Source organism: Neofelis nebulosa, chromosome 13 (genome assembly GCF_028018385.1).
Source record: "Neofelis nebulosa isolate mNeoNeb1 chromosome 13, mNeoNeb1.pri, whole genome shotgun sequence".
In the NCBI taxonomy this organism is placed as follows: Eukaryota; Metazoa; Chordata; class Mammalia; order Carnivora; family Felidae; genus Neofelis; species Neofelis nebulosa.
The window spans coordinates 91,542,586-91,556,442 of NC_080794.1; the positions used below are offsets into that span (position 1 = coordinate 91,542,586).

Here is a 13,857-nt window from a genome sequence, read left to right on the forward strand (position 1 = left end):
CGCAGATCTGCCCCATAGGCACCCCGTGCCACCTGGGTGAGTGTGGCAGTGACCTAGCTGTGGCCGTGTCTCCCTCTCTGTCTCCAGGTGACTCCAGAGCGCGCAGGATGAGCAGTGGTCCCCCGACGGCTGGCAGATGGACGGAAGCGGCCCCTCCGAGCTGCCCCCTGGGGCGGCTGATCCAGAGCGCGGTGCCGGCCAAGTTAGCAGCGTGCCTGCCTCCCCCTCCGGAGAGGTTCACCAGGAGGTCAAGGGGGTCGTCCTTTCATCGGTCTTAGACTTGAGTCAACGTGGCCTTCACCATTTAGAAGAGATCTTTAAAATCCCCAACATTAAAGTAAGTGGGGCATTTCTCATTTGTGCCTCTGCCTGGTAGACATGAATGGCTTTTACTTGGAGGCCTCACCTGAGGAGGGAGATTCCAGAATGAGACAGAAGAGGGTTGACTCAGGGGCTCATGTGCGGCTCAGGACAGAGTGAGAAATTGAGGTACGGGGACGAGCCAATGCAAATACCTCGTGGAGTTGGACCGTGATACCCATCCTGTCTCCTCAGAGGGTCTTAAGCACCAAAGAGCTGGTGGTGGAAACGACTGCCCATAACACCCTTGACCTCACGTAAAACACCGCGCCCACAGACCCCCACACATCGAGTCAGTTGACCACCGTTTCTCAGCCCTGCTCTGCTGACATTACCCGTGGACTTTGCCCTGTGCCCAGTGTCTTCACCAGGCCCGTGCCAGCTGGTAATCCAGGGAGCGCTGTCTCACCCCCCGTGATTTCTAGAATAAGCTTTGGTCAGAGCACAGTTTTTTTTTTTTTTTAATTTTTTTTAACGTTTTATTTATTTTTGAGACAGGGAGAGACAGAGCATGAACGGGGGAGGGTCAGAGAGAGGGAGACACAGAATCTGAAACAGGCTCCAGGCTCTGAGCTGTCAGCACAGAACCCGACGCGGGGCTCGAACTCACTGACCACGAGATCACGACCTGAGCTGAAGTCGGCCGCCCAACCGACTGAGCCACCCAGGCGCCCCCAGAGCACAGTTTTGACGTGAGCGGGGCTCCTACTGCCTGATACTCCTGTAATTTCCTTAAATCTCATTCGTCTCCATCTGGAACACGAGAGTGAGCATATTGCTGTGGGTCATTGCAAGAACTGGACCGCAGTGTCCACAGCATGGTACACGCCAGACACGCTGCACCATAGCGGTGTGGACTGACCTTTGGGAGTGCTTTTGCAAAGCCGCAGACCCTAATCGTAAGTGGCTCTTGAGGACTAAATCCTCTGCTGCACGTGACACGCCCTGGTTTTGCTGCCCAGGCCGCCACCAGCCTTGCCGTCCCTCCCTGAGCACCCACCTCTTGGAGTGAATTCCTGGGTCGTCAGGGCTGCTGTGTGCCCTCTGCGCGGGCACACGTTCCCAGCTGGCAGTCCGGACCCTGATGGTGCCATGAGACTGTGTTACCTCTGTGCATAAAGGAAGAAGGAGCCTGCTTTTCAAGCTTAATAAAGAAGCATCATAACTGTTTATGCCCTTCAGAAAACAGAGACGCGAATAGAGATGTCATCGCCATGGCAACCAATCACTGAGGGAGGCGGCCGCTCGCGCGGCGCCGTGGCCTTCGAGGGGTTATGGGTACACGTGCCGGCGAAGCAGCCATCGCCGGAGTCGCCGGGAGCACGCCCACCGCTTCCACCGCCACATGCGGTCCTGGAGCGCGGGGGGACCCAGCTTCCCCGGGTCTCGCCAGCCCGGGAGGGAGGGTGGGCTCCTGGGGCGCAGTCACCTGGCTGTTCCCTCAAGCCACTGCGGTTCTGGAGTCGGGCACTTAGAAGCAGCTCGCCCCGAGACGGCGGGCCTGGGGGGCTTGGAGCCCACGCTGCGGCCTCTCATCGAGGTGTGCACACCCCTGCCAGAGTGGCCGCCAGCCCGTGTCCCCGAGACCGTCCGCGGCCAGAAGGGTAGCTGCCCACGCCTTGCCTGGCGGGACAGTTTGCTTCCTGTGCGCTTGTAAAGCTCCTGTCTGACCCGTGAAGGGGCTCGGAGGACGGCCTCGGAGGCAGAGTTGGGAGTGGGGACAGCGTGGCCTGAGGGGGTGGCTGGTGCTTCCCTAGCACTCCCATGCACCCCGCACCGCTCGCTTAGCGTGGTCTGGCAGGTGGGTCCCCTGAGCCACTTCACAGGGGAGGGTGCTGGAGCCCAGAGAGGTTTGGGAACTTGCTCAAAGTCCCTCAGCTAATAAGGTTTTGAAATCTAGATTTGAACCCAGGAAGTGTGGCTTCCAGGCCATTCTCGCGACTTTGCGCTCTGCTACCTGGGTAGGGAGGTGTGACCTGCGACCTGTAACGGCCCCATCGAGGTCCTGGTGCTTCTCTTTCCCTCGTCTGCTGTTTAAACTACGTAAGGATCGGTTAGTGTGAGTTTTCTTTCAATTTGGTGTGTGTGGTTGCGAAAGCTAGCGTTTGTTCTGGAACCGCCTTGGCTACGTCACGGCTCAAAACGTGCTTAGTTGACAGAACGTTCTCTTCTCTTCCCTGGAAGCAACTGCACCTTCAAAGAAACGCCCTCTGCGAGATTCCCGCAGACTTCTTCCAGTCGCTGCCAAACCTCGCGTGGCTGGACTTCCGCTACAACAGCATCAGAGCTCTTCCTTCTGGGATCGGGTCTCACAAGTGAGTTGCGCGTTTCCAGACTTCAAGAACCAGCACGTTTTCAGATGCCTGAGTGCCTGCTCTCTTGCCGCGTAGCTCCTACTCCTGGTTGAATTTTGGTTTCAGCTAGAAGCTTTTAATGCTATTTTTAAAGCCAGCTAGGAGATGCAACGAAGCACTTGACTGTAGTTATAATTTAGGGTAGGGGATGCTGGCAGCCACAGTGCCTTTGCCGGGCCACCCGTGAGGTTTTGGCAACACCTGGTTCCATCTCTGACTCTCCTCATGGGAAGCTGCCTGAAGGTCAGAAATATGGCTGAGGAGCTGCAGCTGGCCTCTGTGCTCCTGAGGCCTCGTGTATATCTTTTAGTTTCCAGTAAATAACAAGAAATGCTTTCCGTTTGGAGAGTTGGAAACCCCACATTCCCGTGGCTCTGATTCCAGGGATTTCCTAGCACCCCTGCTTCTAGAACAAATGCCTCGCCTCCCTCCCTCCTCCTCACGTGGACTCTCGCCAGCAGCTAAGGGTCAGCTGGCACCGGCACTCCCCCGGGAGCCACGCTCTCTGGGAGCTCGGCCTACCGTCCTGACCCCGTTGCCTTTAGCACCCATGTCTTTCCAGATCAGTGTTTCTTACCCTTTTGAAAGCCCGGTAACCCTTGTAGGCTGTCCTTTAATGGCAGCGCTTCCTGGGCAGAGGAGAGCACGTGCGTAGGCCCTGGGAGCGTGTGCCTGGTGGACGTGAGGGACGGCAGGGAGGCCAGAGAGGAACACAGGAGGCAGAGGGACAAGAAATGCCTTGAAAGAGGGTCAGCCCAGCTAGCAGGCCAGGGATGCAGTGTTGGATTTCATTTTGAAAGAGCTTGGGAATCACAGTGGGTTGGAATGGAGAGGGCTGCAGTTTGACTTGGCTTTGAGGTCAGTCTGTAAGGGGGGGTGAGGGTGGTCGTGGAAGGCCAGTTAGGAGGCCACGCGGCCGTCCCCACCAGAGGCGGCGGCCTGGGCCAGGCTGACAAGGCAGAGTGCCAGGTGGACTTGAGGGCCGGTGGGGTTCAGGTTGGTTCAGGGCATGGGAGGAAGAGAGGTGTCCCAGGGCAATCCCCGGTTCTTACGTGAGTAATCACGTCCGCACACGGCCGTGGTGGCCCCTCCAGGCAGCAGAGCGGGAGGCTGTAAAGGCCCTTCACTTGCCTGGAGGGTGGCTCACTGCTTGCTGAAGTGTTTTGTAAGAAGTGAGCGTTTTGTCCGTGTAACAGTAAGAGAACATGTGTGAATCTTTTGTGCCTTTTCAGGCCCCACAAGGAAGCAGCTGACTTCTGATGACGAGCTGGTGTCTCCAGCAGGGGGCAGTCAGAGCCAGGAGCCATCTTCCTGGAGCTCTGGGGTCGTCGGGGTCTGTGGGTGGTGCCGCTGGACGCACAGAACCCTGTCCCTGGCTCCAGCCAGGACGGTGTGACGGTGACTGAGGGCCGCGCCCACCGCCCACCTTGTCCCTTCCAGCTGACGACCTCGTGAGTCTTCTGAGCTGGTGGTTAGGGCAGGTTGGGAAGGAAGGCTTTGTTCCTCCCAGGGTGACTCATCTTTTGTGTTGAGAATAATTTAGTGCTTTCTGTCCCTAGACTGTGGCATTAGCACAGTTGAGGAGAGGGTTTGCTCCTCAGAGTGTAGACAAACGAAAGCCTCTTCCCAAAGCGCTGCTCTTTCTTCTAAAATAAGCACACGGTTCTCCAATTTTGGAATTTGTTGATTTGCCAGTCAAAGCCAGCTGCTTAATATCGTTTAAGATATAATTTTGCATGTGATTTATAGCCCATTATATCATTAAAATTAGATCAGCTTGCCGAAGAGCTGAAACATATTAATCAGAAGTGTTAAGTAATTACGGGCTTATTAAAAACCTTAAACTTTCCAAAAGGCCTAATGAAAGCAATGCCAGTACTAATGTTCTCCCCCCTCATTGTCCTGGATGTGTAAGCTTTGCTAGCAGAGAGAGAGAGAAATTTGTACGTCAGCATACACACCTCCCCAGGCAAGCCACTGCGGTGTATGCGTTCCGTGGAGAATCTGTGAAACAGCCCGTGGACTGACAGTGCCTAGGGGTCAACATTTACAAATTTATTATTTAACGTGTGCACGAGAATATTCAAACCTGTCATTGCATAAGGCAGGAAGACGCTTCCTTGGCGAGTGGTTGGTTCCCGCGGTCTGCGCCCCCGTGAGCAGGCTGGTGGCGTGGACGTCCAGGGCACCGGCCGCCTGCTCACGGGGGCGCAGACCGCGGGGTCTGTCCGTCGTGTGGGGGAGCAGGCACTGCCCCGTCCTCGGGCCGTTTCTGTACCCCACGATTGGGGCTAAACCAGCCTCCGGTGGTTGAAGTGATGGCGTTGACATGACTCACTCTGCATACACTGAGAAAAGTTTGACCGATAACGTCTGTTCCTTTCAGACCTCACGTAAGTAAGGAAAACCAAGGGAGTAAATGCAAAGAAAGTCGTCTCACACCTTGGCGATCTGATTTTCCTTTGGGGTTGCTGGTCCGGAACTTAAACTTCATTGGCCCAGAACAGGAGAACTCTCACTTGTGTGTCTGTGACGTTGCCTTTCCGCTTTCAAATCTTGGAGACCCTGGCCAGTCGTGATGCTGGATTTTAATGTTTTCACCGTCCAAGGGGAGATAAGGCTTGAGATGGCCTCCCTCCACCCGCCGCACGGATTCACACGCGGGGTCTGTAGGTGCGTTCGGCTGCTGGCCTCCTCTCTGGCGGGAGGGCCGAAGGCGCGGACGCAAGGTGGACGGCTCTCCAGCCCCGCGGTCACCCGGCTTCTTTCCTGGGGCCGCTGAGGGCTCGGCGACTCCTGGGCCCGCAACAGAGGAGGAGGCGGGTGGGGGCTTTTCTCCAGGCGGTTGTGAGGGCGACCCCGTCATGGCCGGCAGCCATCCCCACACGGTCAGCAGCCCCGTGTGCCTGGGACTCCGGCCGGCCGGCCGTGTACTGCAGCGAAGGTGTGGAGATTGAATACTACGGCCGACTTGACAGTTCTCCAGACGTCTCTCGGCGAAGCCCGGGGTGACACAGATACGGGGGGGAGGGGTCCCACCCTCTTCCCGGGTGCCCGTCCCCCAGCCTGGAAACATGAGCCGGGGTGTTTGTGGTCTTTTTATGCCGGATTTCAGCTGTTGGTCCCTAAAAAGTGAAGGAGAGAAAGAAATTGATCCCTAGTGTATGATGAGTCTTCAGAATTCCATGGGAGGGGCACCGGGGTCAGTCAGCAGAGCACCTGACCCGTGATTTCAGCTCAGGTCATGGTCTCACAGTTCGTGGTTTGGGCCCCACATTGGGCTCCGCGCTGACACATTCTCTCTCTCCCTCTCTTAAAATAAATAAACCTTAAAAAAAAAAAAAGAATGACGTGTGAAAAACAAAAGAAGCACAGTATGGTAAAAGGGGAAAGATAGAATTTAAGGTGAAATACTCCTTTTTCCCTATCATTCAATCAGTAACTTTTTAGTGTTGCTAAAAAGTGTTACTTTCTCGTGCTCCTTCTGTCCTCTCTCTCCATGGCTGGTTGGTGAGAGATTTTGCAGGGGTGTTAGGTGTTCCACGAAGGAAGGGGTCTGGAGCCCGGTGCAGGGAGAAATGCCCCGATGCCACGCTTCCTCGTCTGAGACTACGGATTCTCCCTCCCCAGCCCGACAGCGTGCCGCGCCGCAGCAGGCTCCCGGCTCTTCGAGCGGGGAGGGCTTGCTGGCGGAGCGCCTTAGGGTGCGAGGCCTCCTCACAGCAGGCCGCAGGAGACGCGGGCAGGAGTCCCGTCCCCCTGCAGGGCGGCGGTGCCCCTGGGTTCCGCGGCTGTCACAGCTCGGGGAGGGTCCCGCTGGCCCTCGTGGGTAGAGACAAGGAGGCAGCTGGACGCCCCGCAGGACGGGCCGCCTGACGGAGTCGCCTGTCCCCAAGCGTCAGTTCGCTGACGGGGGAGCCTGGCCCATGCCGAGACGGGGGCCACACGCGGGGCACGCCGTAAACTAGTGTGCCCACGCTGAAGCCGACTCCAGGGAGAGGAGGTAGAGGAGGAAATTTGACGGTGTCTTTTAGGGACGGTCATTTGATTTTCTGCTTCTTAAACTATGTATTTTTTGTTTTATTTTAAAGGCATTTGAAAACTTTGCTTTTAGAAAGAAATCCTATCAAAATGTTACCTGTGGAGCTGGGTAAGTATTCAAGCAATACCGTAAAAGCTGGCTGTGAAATGCTGCCTTTTTGAGTTAGTGGAACCCGTAGTGGACGTATCAGGCGAGTCGCGGGGGCCAGCTGGCTACTATTTACAGTTGCTTCCACTGTGTCCCTCGGGGGCCCCAGACCCTGCGGCTCCCAAGAGCAGTTATGCGGGGACCTGCATTGTTCGCAGAAAGTGTGATGTGTAAACACAGGGGGGGAGAAAGAAGAAGGATGCGGCGCTTTGTAGCCAGCGCACAGCTCAGGAAAGCTGGCGTCACAGCTGCAACTCCCGGGCCCGGTCCGGTCCGGTCCCCGCCGCACCCTGTGCCTCCCGGGGGGCCCGCAGGTCCGGACTCGCCCTCCCCTCGCTTTCCTGGAGGGCTCTGCCACTGACGGCTCTCGGACGATGTCTGTTTCAAAGACCCTCCTTTTGTGTTTTTTGGTTTTAATAGGAACTTTATTGTCACATCGGTTTCCAGGCAACACCCGGTGCCCATCCCGGCAGGTGCCCTCCTCACTGCCCATCCCCCACCCAGGACCCTCCTTTTGAACTGTCTCTAAGTTGAATCCTCCCGATGGGCTGTCCCGGGGACTTGCAGTTTGGGCTCAGCACTGCGGTCTTGGGGTGGATCTGCAGGGACACGTATGAGGGCCGTGCCTTCACTTTCATTCACTTTCGTTGCTGTGAATGACGAGGAGGAGGAAGCAGAAGACGATGTTCTCCTTTCTGCATCTGTTTTGTTTCGTCTCATACTTCTGCTCTTTACTGTCTGTTTCTTTAGGTTTAACTTGCCGTTCTTTCTCTAACCTGTTGAGTTGGAGGCTTAGATCACTGGTTCTCAACCTTGCTTTTCTAACCTATGCTGTGGCAACTGTGATTTCCCCCAAGTGCGGCCGTGGCTGCTCCCACAAGCCCCAAAACGCGGCATCTCCAGGTGTTTTCCGACGTGAACCTCGTCAGGTGCTTACGGGCCCTTCGGGACGGACTCGTGTGGCCGCTGCAACCTTCTTCTGTCTACTCTTTACGTGATGTGTTTTTCCACTCTCTTACTTCGAACCTCTCCGTAGGTACGTTGCATGGCTGGTAGGCAGTATGTAGCGGGGTCTTGCTCTTCCGTCCAGTCAGACTCTCTCTGCCTTTTAACGGAAGTGGTTAGACTGGTTAATTTAATATAATCATTGACATGAATGGATTTAGGGCTGTCGTTTCACTCTTTGCTGTTTGTCTCAATGCTTTTTTTCTGTTCCAATGACTGCATGTTGATTGGGTATCACTTAGACTTCTAACTTTTATATTGACCTTTTAGTTATTCTTCTTAACATGCCTCTACCGTCTCACGGTTGCTGTCGGGGTTACACCACGCATGCCTCGAGCTAGCGCTGTCCTGTGTCACCACCTGATGTCACCACCTGGTAGCCATACCGGCCTGCTCTCTCCGGTCCTCCTTATACTCAGCCTGTCCTACAGATGAGGTCTACCTATGTTATAAACCTGCAACACAGACTTACAGTTTTGGCTTTCAGCAGTCACGTATTTTTAGAGAAACTAAGAGAAGATGTATTTTATGTTTGCTTAACGTGTAGCATTCCAGGTAGACATCTCTTCGCTCTTTCCTGAAGATACAGCTGGTATCCTTTTCCTTCAGCCTGAAGAACTTCTCTTCAGATTTCTTAAAATCAGTCTGTTGGCAGACTTTTAATCGTTACGTTTCTGGAAATGTCTTCATTTTGCCTTGATTCTTTTTTGATGTAAATAATTTTTTTAAGTTTATTTATTTTGAGAGAGAGAGAGGGAGTGTGGGGGAGGGGCACACAGAGGGAAAGAGAGAGAATCCCAAGCAGGCTCCACGCCGTCAGCACAGAGCCCAACGCGGGGCTCGAACCCACAAACCGTGAGCTCATGAGCCAAAATCGGGAGTCGGACAGTTAACAGACTGAGCCCCCCAGGTACCCCTTGCCTTGATTCTCAAAGGATATTGTTGATTAAAAATAAGGGTTGAATTTGTTTCATCCAGGACTTTAAAGAAGTTCCACTGCCCTCAGGCCTCTGAGGTCACTCACTCTTCGTCCTCCTTTATGAACTGTGTTCATTGGCCTTGGTTACTTTCAAGATTTCTCTGTATCTTTGCTTTTCAGTGCTTTGACTCTGAGGTCCTTAGCTGTGGTTTTCTTTATATTTTTCCTACTAGGTGTTTGTTGAACTTACCCAGTTTTGAAATTCACATCTTTTTGCCAAATTTGAGAAAGATTTTGGTCATTAACTCTTCAAATATTTTTCTGTTCCTGTCTCTATTTATTGGTCCAACCTTTTGTTATTGTCCTACATATTACTGACCTTCTGTACATTTTAAAAAGGTAATTTTTCTGCTCTTCAGAGAAGATAGATAAGTATCTTCAAGTTCATGCATCTTTTTCTGTCATCTCTAATTGGCTGTGAAAACCGTCTAGTAATTTTTTTTCAGATACTGTGTTTTCAGTCCTTGGATTTTCATATTAAAAAAATAGTTTCTATTTTTCTGTGCAGAGTTCTTTTTTTCATTTAGTATAAACAAATTTTTCCTTTAATAATTTTTTGGATTTTATCTTGGACATTGTGGTAGATACACTGTGGAGATTCTGGATTCTGTTATCTTCCTCTTTAGAGTACTGGTTTTTAAAAATAGGTAAGTTGAGGGGCACCTGGGTGGCTCAGTCGGTTAAGTGTCCAACTCTTGGTTTCGGCTCAGGTCATGATCTCACGGTTTCATGAGTTCGAGCCCCACATCGGGCTCCAAACTGACAGTGTGGAGCCTGCCTGGGATTCTCTGTCTCCCTCTCTCTGCCCCTCCCCCATTTGCACTGTCTCTGCCTCTCTCAAAATAAATAAATAAACTTAAAAAAAAATTTTTTTTTAAATAGCTAAGTTGAGAGAACCCAGACTCCCAACTGTCTCTCTGGCATCGGGCAGCAGGTGCGGCCGTGCTGTGTGCGGGAAATTCAGGACCGTGCCAGGGATTTGCACGTGGGCCATCTGCACGGCGATGTAGGGCCCCCCTTGGCGGTCCTCTTCTGTCCGGAGTGCACCCCTTCGCTTTCTGGCTGGTGCAGTAGCTCTGTGGTCTGTCCTCTGGCACTACAAGGTCACATAGGTTTCTGTCTGTTACAGCTGCCCCGCGTGGGGCCCTCTGGGGCCTTCCGTCAGGCAGAAAGCCATACAGATGGTACACGCGTTTGTGTCTTTCTCTTCTGGAAGCTGTCATTCCCCCTGTAGTTTCTGCCTGCTTTTCACTTCTGGCTTGCCCACGGGTGGTGTATATTCTGCCCAGTTTCTGCAGACTGGTTATCTGCAGGGAGTTGATCAGATTGGAGCTACGCCAACATTGCGGGAAGCAGAGTTTTCCACTGTACTGTTTGTAGCATCATTTAGTGGTTCTCTAGACACTATGCCGTCCATCCTTGACCGATGACCGTCGGCTGAAGTCAGACCTTCACCACTTTTAGTTCCGTTGCCTCCTTCCTGCCTTTTGGGCTGTTTTTCATAGATTTTGCTTTTACGTCTTGTTATACATCCCACAAACGCATCTTAAACTGTCAGTATTTATTTATATTTTCTTACATGTTTAACCTTCGTTTCTCAAGTTGCCTGCTTTCACCTGGGATGACCATCGTGGCCTGAAGATCTCCCTTTAGTATTATCGTTTCCTCTTTGGTAATGAATTCTTCCAGTTTGGTTTTCTAAAAAGTCATCTTGGGGCGCCTGGGTGGCGCAGTCGGTTAAGCGTCCGACTTCAGCCAGGTCACGATCTCGCGGTCCGTGAGTTCGAGCCCCGCGTCAGGCTCTGGGCTGATGGCTCGGAGCCTGGAGCCTGTTTCGGATTCTGTGTCTCCCTCTCTCTCTGCCCCTCCCCCGTTCATGCTCTGTCTCTCTCTGTCCCCCAAAAAATAAATAAAAAACATTGAAAAAAAAAATTAAAAAAAAAATAAAAAGTCATCTTTATTTTCCATCATATTTGGAGGCTGTCTGGCTGAGTAGAGAACCCAGGTTTCAGAGGTGTGTTCACTACTTTCAAAATGTCTTTATCGTCCTCTGGCTTCTAACTTCTGCTGAAAAGCCAGCTGTCGGTCTTACTGTTTTTCCTTTAAAACCGATGAATCTTTTTTCGTCTGGCTGCTTAAAACTCCTCTCTTTGTGTTTAATTTTCAGCAGTTTACCTGCGGTGTGCCTGGGCGCATCTCTCTTTGCATCCGCTTTACTTGGGGTTCACCGAGCTTCTGGAACCTTTAGCGGGGTCTTTAATCAGAGCTGGACAACCGCTGGCTATTGACATTCTTTCTGCAGCCCTTGCTTCCTTCTCATCCTTTCTTCTCTCCTCCTGGGCCGCCCTTCGGTGGGTGTCGGCATCTCCACTGTGTCCTGCGGGCCTCGAGTCTGCCCTTCTTTTCCCGTCCCCTCTCGTCTCTGCTCCGGATCCTGCTACTTTGTGTTCGCTGGCCTCACGGCTCACAGGTTCTGTCCTCTGCTGCTGTACTCTCTCCCTCCGTCCAGGGGCGGTCAGCTGGACTTGAAACTGTGCGAACGGCGGGGGAGACGTGGAGTCCCTGAGCCGGGTCACCGACCGCCGCCAGGCAGCTCGGGCGATCCGACGGCTGCCTCTCGCCCGTGTTCCTGCAGGGCCGTCTGGGTGGGCTCAGGGTGCTTGACCCACAGGTGTCTTCTGTCAGCACGCTAGCGTGCCGTTCACTGGGCTCTGGCCTCCACTGTTTGACCCGGAAGTCACTCCTGTGCCCGTGTGTGTGATGGTTTGTCACTCCTCTGTGCTTTTCAAGCTCGTTTGTCTGCGTCTTCGGTGACTCTGATGTTTCCAGGCGTGACTGCCTTTGGCGGTCACCTACTTGGGGTGAACTTGTGGACACTGCCCTGGTGTCTGTCAGCGAGCGGGGGGCACGTGCGCCGTGGTTTCCCCAGAAGCGTGCCGGGCCCCGCTCGGGTCCTCCGCGGCTCTCGTTCCGGGCGTGTGCACCAGCGTACGTGAGGCTGTCCCGCGGGCCTCCGGAGTTCTCCCCGTCTCATGGCGTTTCTCTCCCATCATCAAGCTCACTTGTGTCCTCTGCCGTCGCGTGTCTGCTGCCGGGTCCCTCTAGAGAACTTTCCACCCCGGTCTTTGCAGTTTCAACTCGAGAACGGCTAGCTGGTTCTTTTTTTATAATTTCTGGTTCTGTTGACATTTCATCCCTGTTGAGTCATTTTACCATATTTTTCTGTAATTATTTAAACATGGTTTCATTCGTGGCTTTGAACATATTTGTGACTGCTTGGAATTTCTTGTTCGCTGAATCCAACATCTGAGCTGCTTGGGGACAGTTTCTAGTGACGCTTGTTTCCTGAGTATGGGTCACGTTGTCCTCCCCGAGGTTTTGTTGCGTTTCAGATGGTACAACAATTTCGTATTCTGGTTTTTGCCTCAGGGCTGTCACCCCGTCTCTTCTATTCACTCTGTTTCATTGATTTCCTTTTGTGACTCGCCTGGTCTTCACCTGTGCGATCTGCCTCCGCTGCAGAGTTGTTTGTTTTTTTTTTTACAGCAAAGCTCAGACATCTGTCGTATCATTTTACCCCAAATTCCCAATAGGATTTTTAATCTTTCCTCCTTGTTTCATTCCGTGGAGGAGTGTGTGAAGGTGTGGTTTCCTCTCTCACAGGGAACGTGACCACACTGAGAGCCTTGAACCTGAGACACTGCCCCCTGGAGTTCCCCGCCCCCCTCGTCGTGCAGAAGGGACTGGGTGCCATCCTGGCCTTCCTGCAGGCCTGCGCCATGCAGCGGCCTCCTCCCCGAGGGTCAGCTTCTCCAGGTTGGTGGGACCGTCACTGCACCAAACTGCATTAGAACTGAAGTCACTGCTTGTTAAAACCAGGACCCAGGGAGTCTGTCTCCTCAGTGGCGTCACGGGGAGCATGCTGGGCCTCGCGTGGCCTCTGCTGGACTCACACCGCGATTGGGGGTCCGTGCCGGCCTGTCGGAGCTGTGTCTTTCCTCGGTTCTGTGTTCATGGGTCTGCGCTCTCCGCGCCCCTTGCAGAGCCCGTCTAGGGTGGGATCTGGTAAAAGTTCACTGGGTAAATCGAATGAAACTCCTCACCAGGCACCTGCTTCAGGAAATTCCCTCGGCCCGTCCGACAACTATTTCACAACAGGAGCAGTGACACGCCCTTACTCGTCGGCAGGGGGCCGTGGTCTTGCCACTTTTTGGGTGCACGCTCACTCAACATTTGATCCTGTGTTTTCAACGTGCGGACCATCCAGCCAGGCATTCTCACGTGCTCACGAGATAATCTAACCGGGAAGGAGCACTGTGGTTCCACTCAGACAAAGTAGACGTAAAAGAGAATTGTAATTGAATGCTCACGAAAAAAGTGAGTGCTCTGAAAATTTACTTCAGAGCATCGAAATCTTTACTGCTTAAACACAGCTCCTAGATTAAGAAAACGCCTAGACTTGAAACAGCCATGATAGTTACACATGTGATACAGTCAAAGTGTGTGAATTACTAAGTCTGTCTCAGTAAACATAAGGAATGGCCAAAGTAATTAGGAAGTGCTGATCTTTTTCCCAAATCCAAACAAATGACCCCAGAATGTGTCATTGTAAACACCGATTGTATTTGCAAAGTGTCTTAGTTTGTGTCCCCCAACAGCAGTTCCTGAGTCAGGATTCAAGGGCCAGTAACTGATTCGAGAGATGATCCAGGCGGCAGCATGGAGGCTGAAGCGGGGGACGTGGGGAAGGGGAGGAGGCCAACAGAGGTGGGAAGCCCCCACTGGGCCTCAGCAGTCACAGCCCCTCGGGTGCTGCCCCCACGGACCGGGTCAGGACCTGGGTCTCACAAGGCCTCAGCAGTCACAGGGTTCCCGCTTGGACACAGGCCCAGGGGTTACTGCACAGCAGAGTGGGGGAGTAGGGCACACGGGCTCCAGACCAGCAATGCCTCGCCGAACGGAGGGGCGCA

General features: G+C 53.3%; 1 protein-coding gene across 10 annotated transcripts in view; it reads left to right on the plus strand.

The window, feature by feature from the left end:
• Positions 1 to 13,857, plus strand: part of LRRC27 (leucine rich repeat containing 27) — a 36,717-nt gene that overhangs the window by 1,907 nt on the left and 20,953 nt on the right. For 9 of the 10 annotated variants that reach the window (XM_058698187.1, XM_058698190.1, XM_058698195.1 and 6 more), the window contains 4 exons: positions 88 to 337; positions 2,545 to 2,675; positions 6,806 to 6,864; positions 12,551 to 12,703. In XM_058698187.1, coding sequence (XP_058554170.1) covers positions 137 to 337; positions 2,545 to 2,675; positions 6,806 to 6,864; positions 12,551 to 12,703 — 544 coding nt within the window. In that variant the 5' untranslated portion in view covers positions 88 to 136. Of the gene's footprint in view, positions 1 to 87; positions 338 to 1,723; positions 2,162 to 2,544; positions 2,676 to 6,805; positions 6,865 to 12,550; positions 12,704 to 13,857 lie in introns of those variants that run through there. The other variant, XM_058698196.1, reaches the window with a different exon arrangement.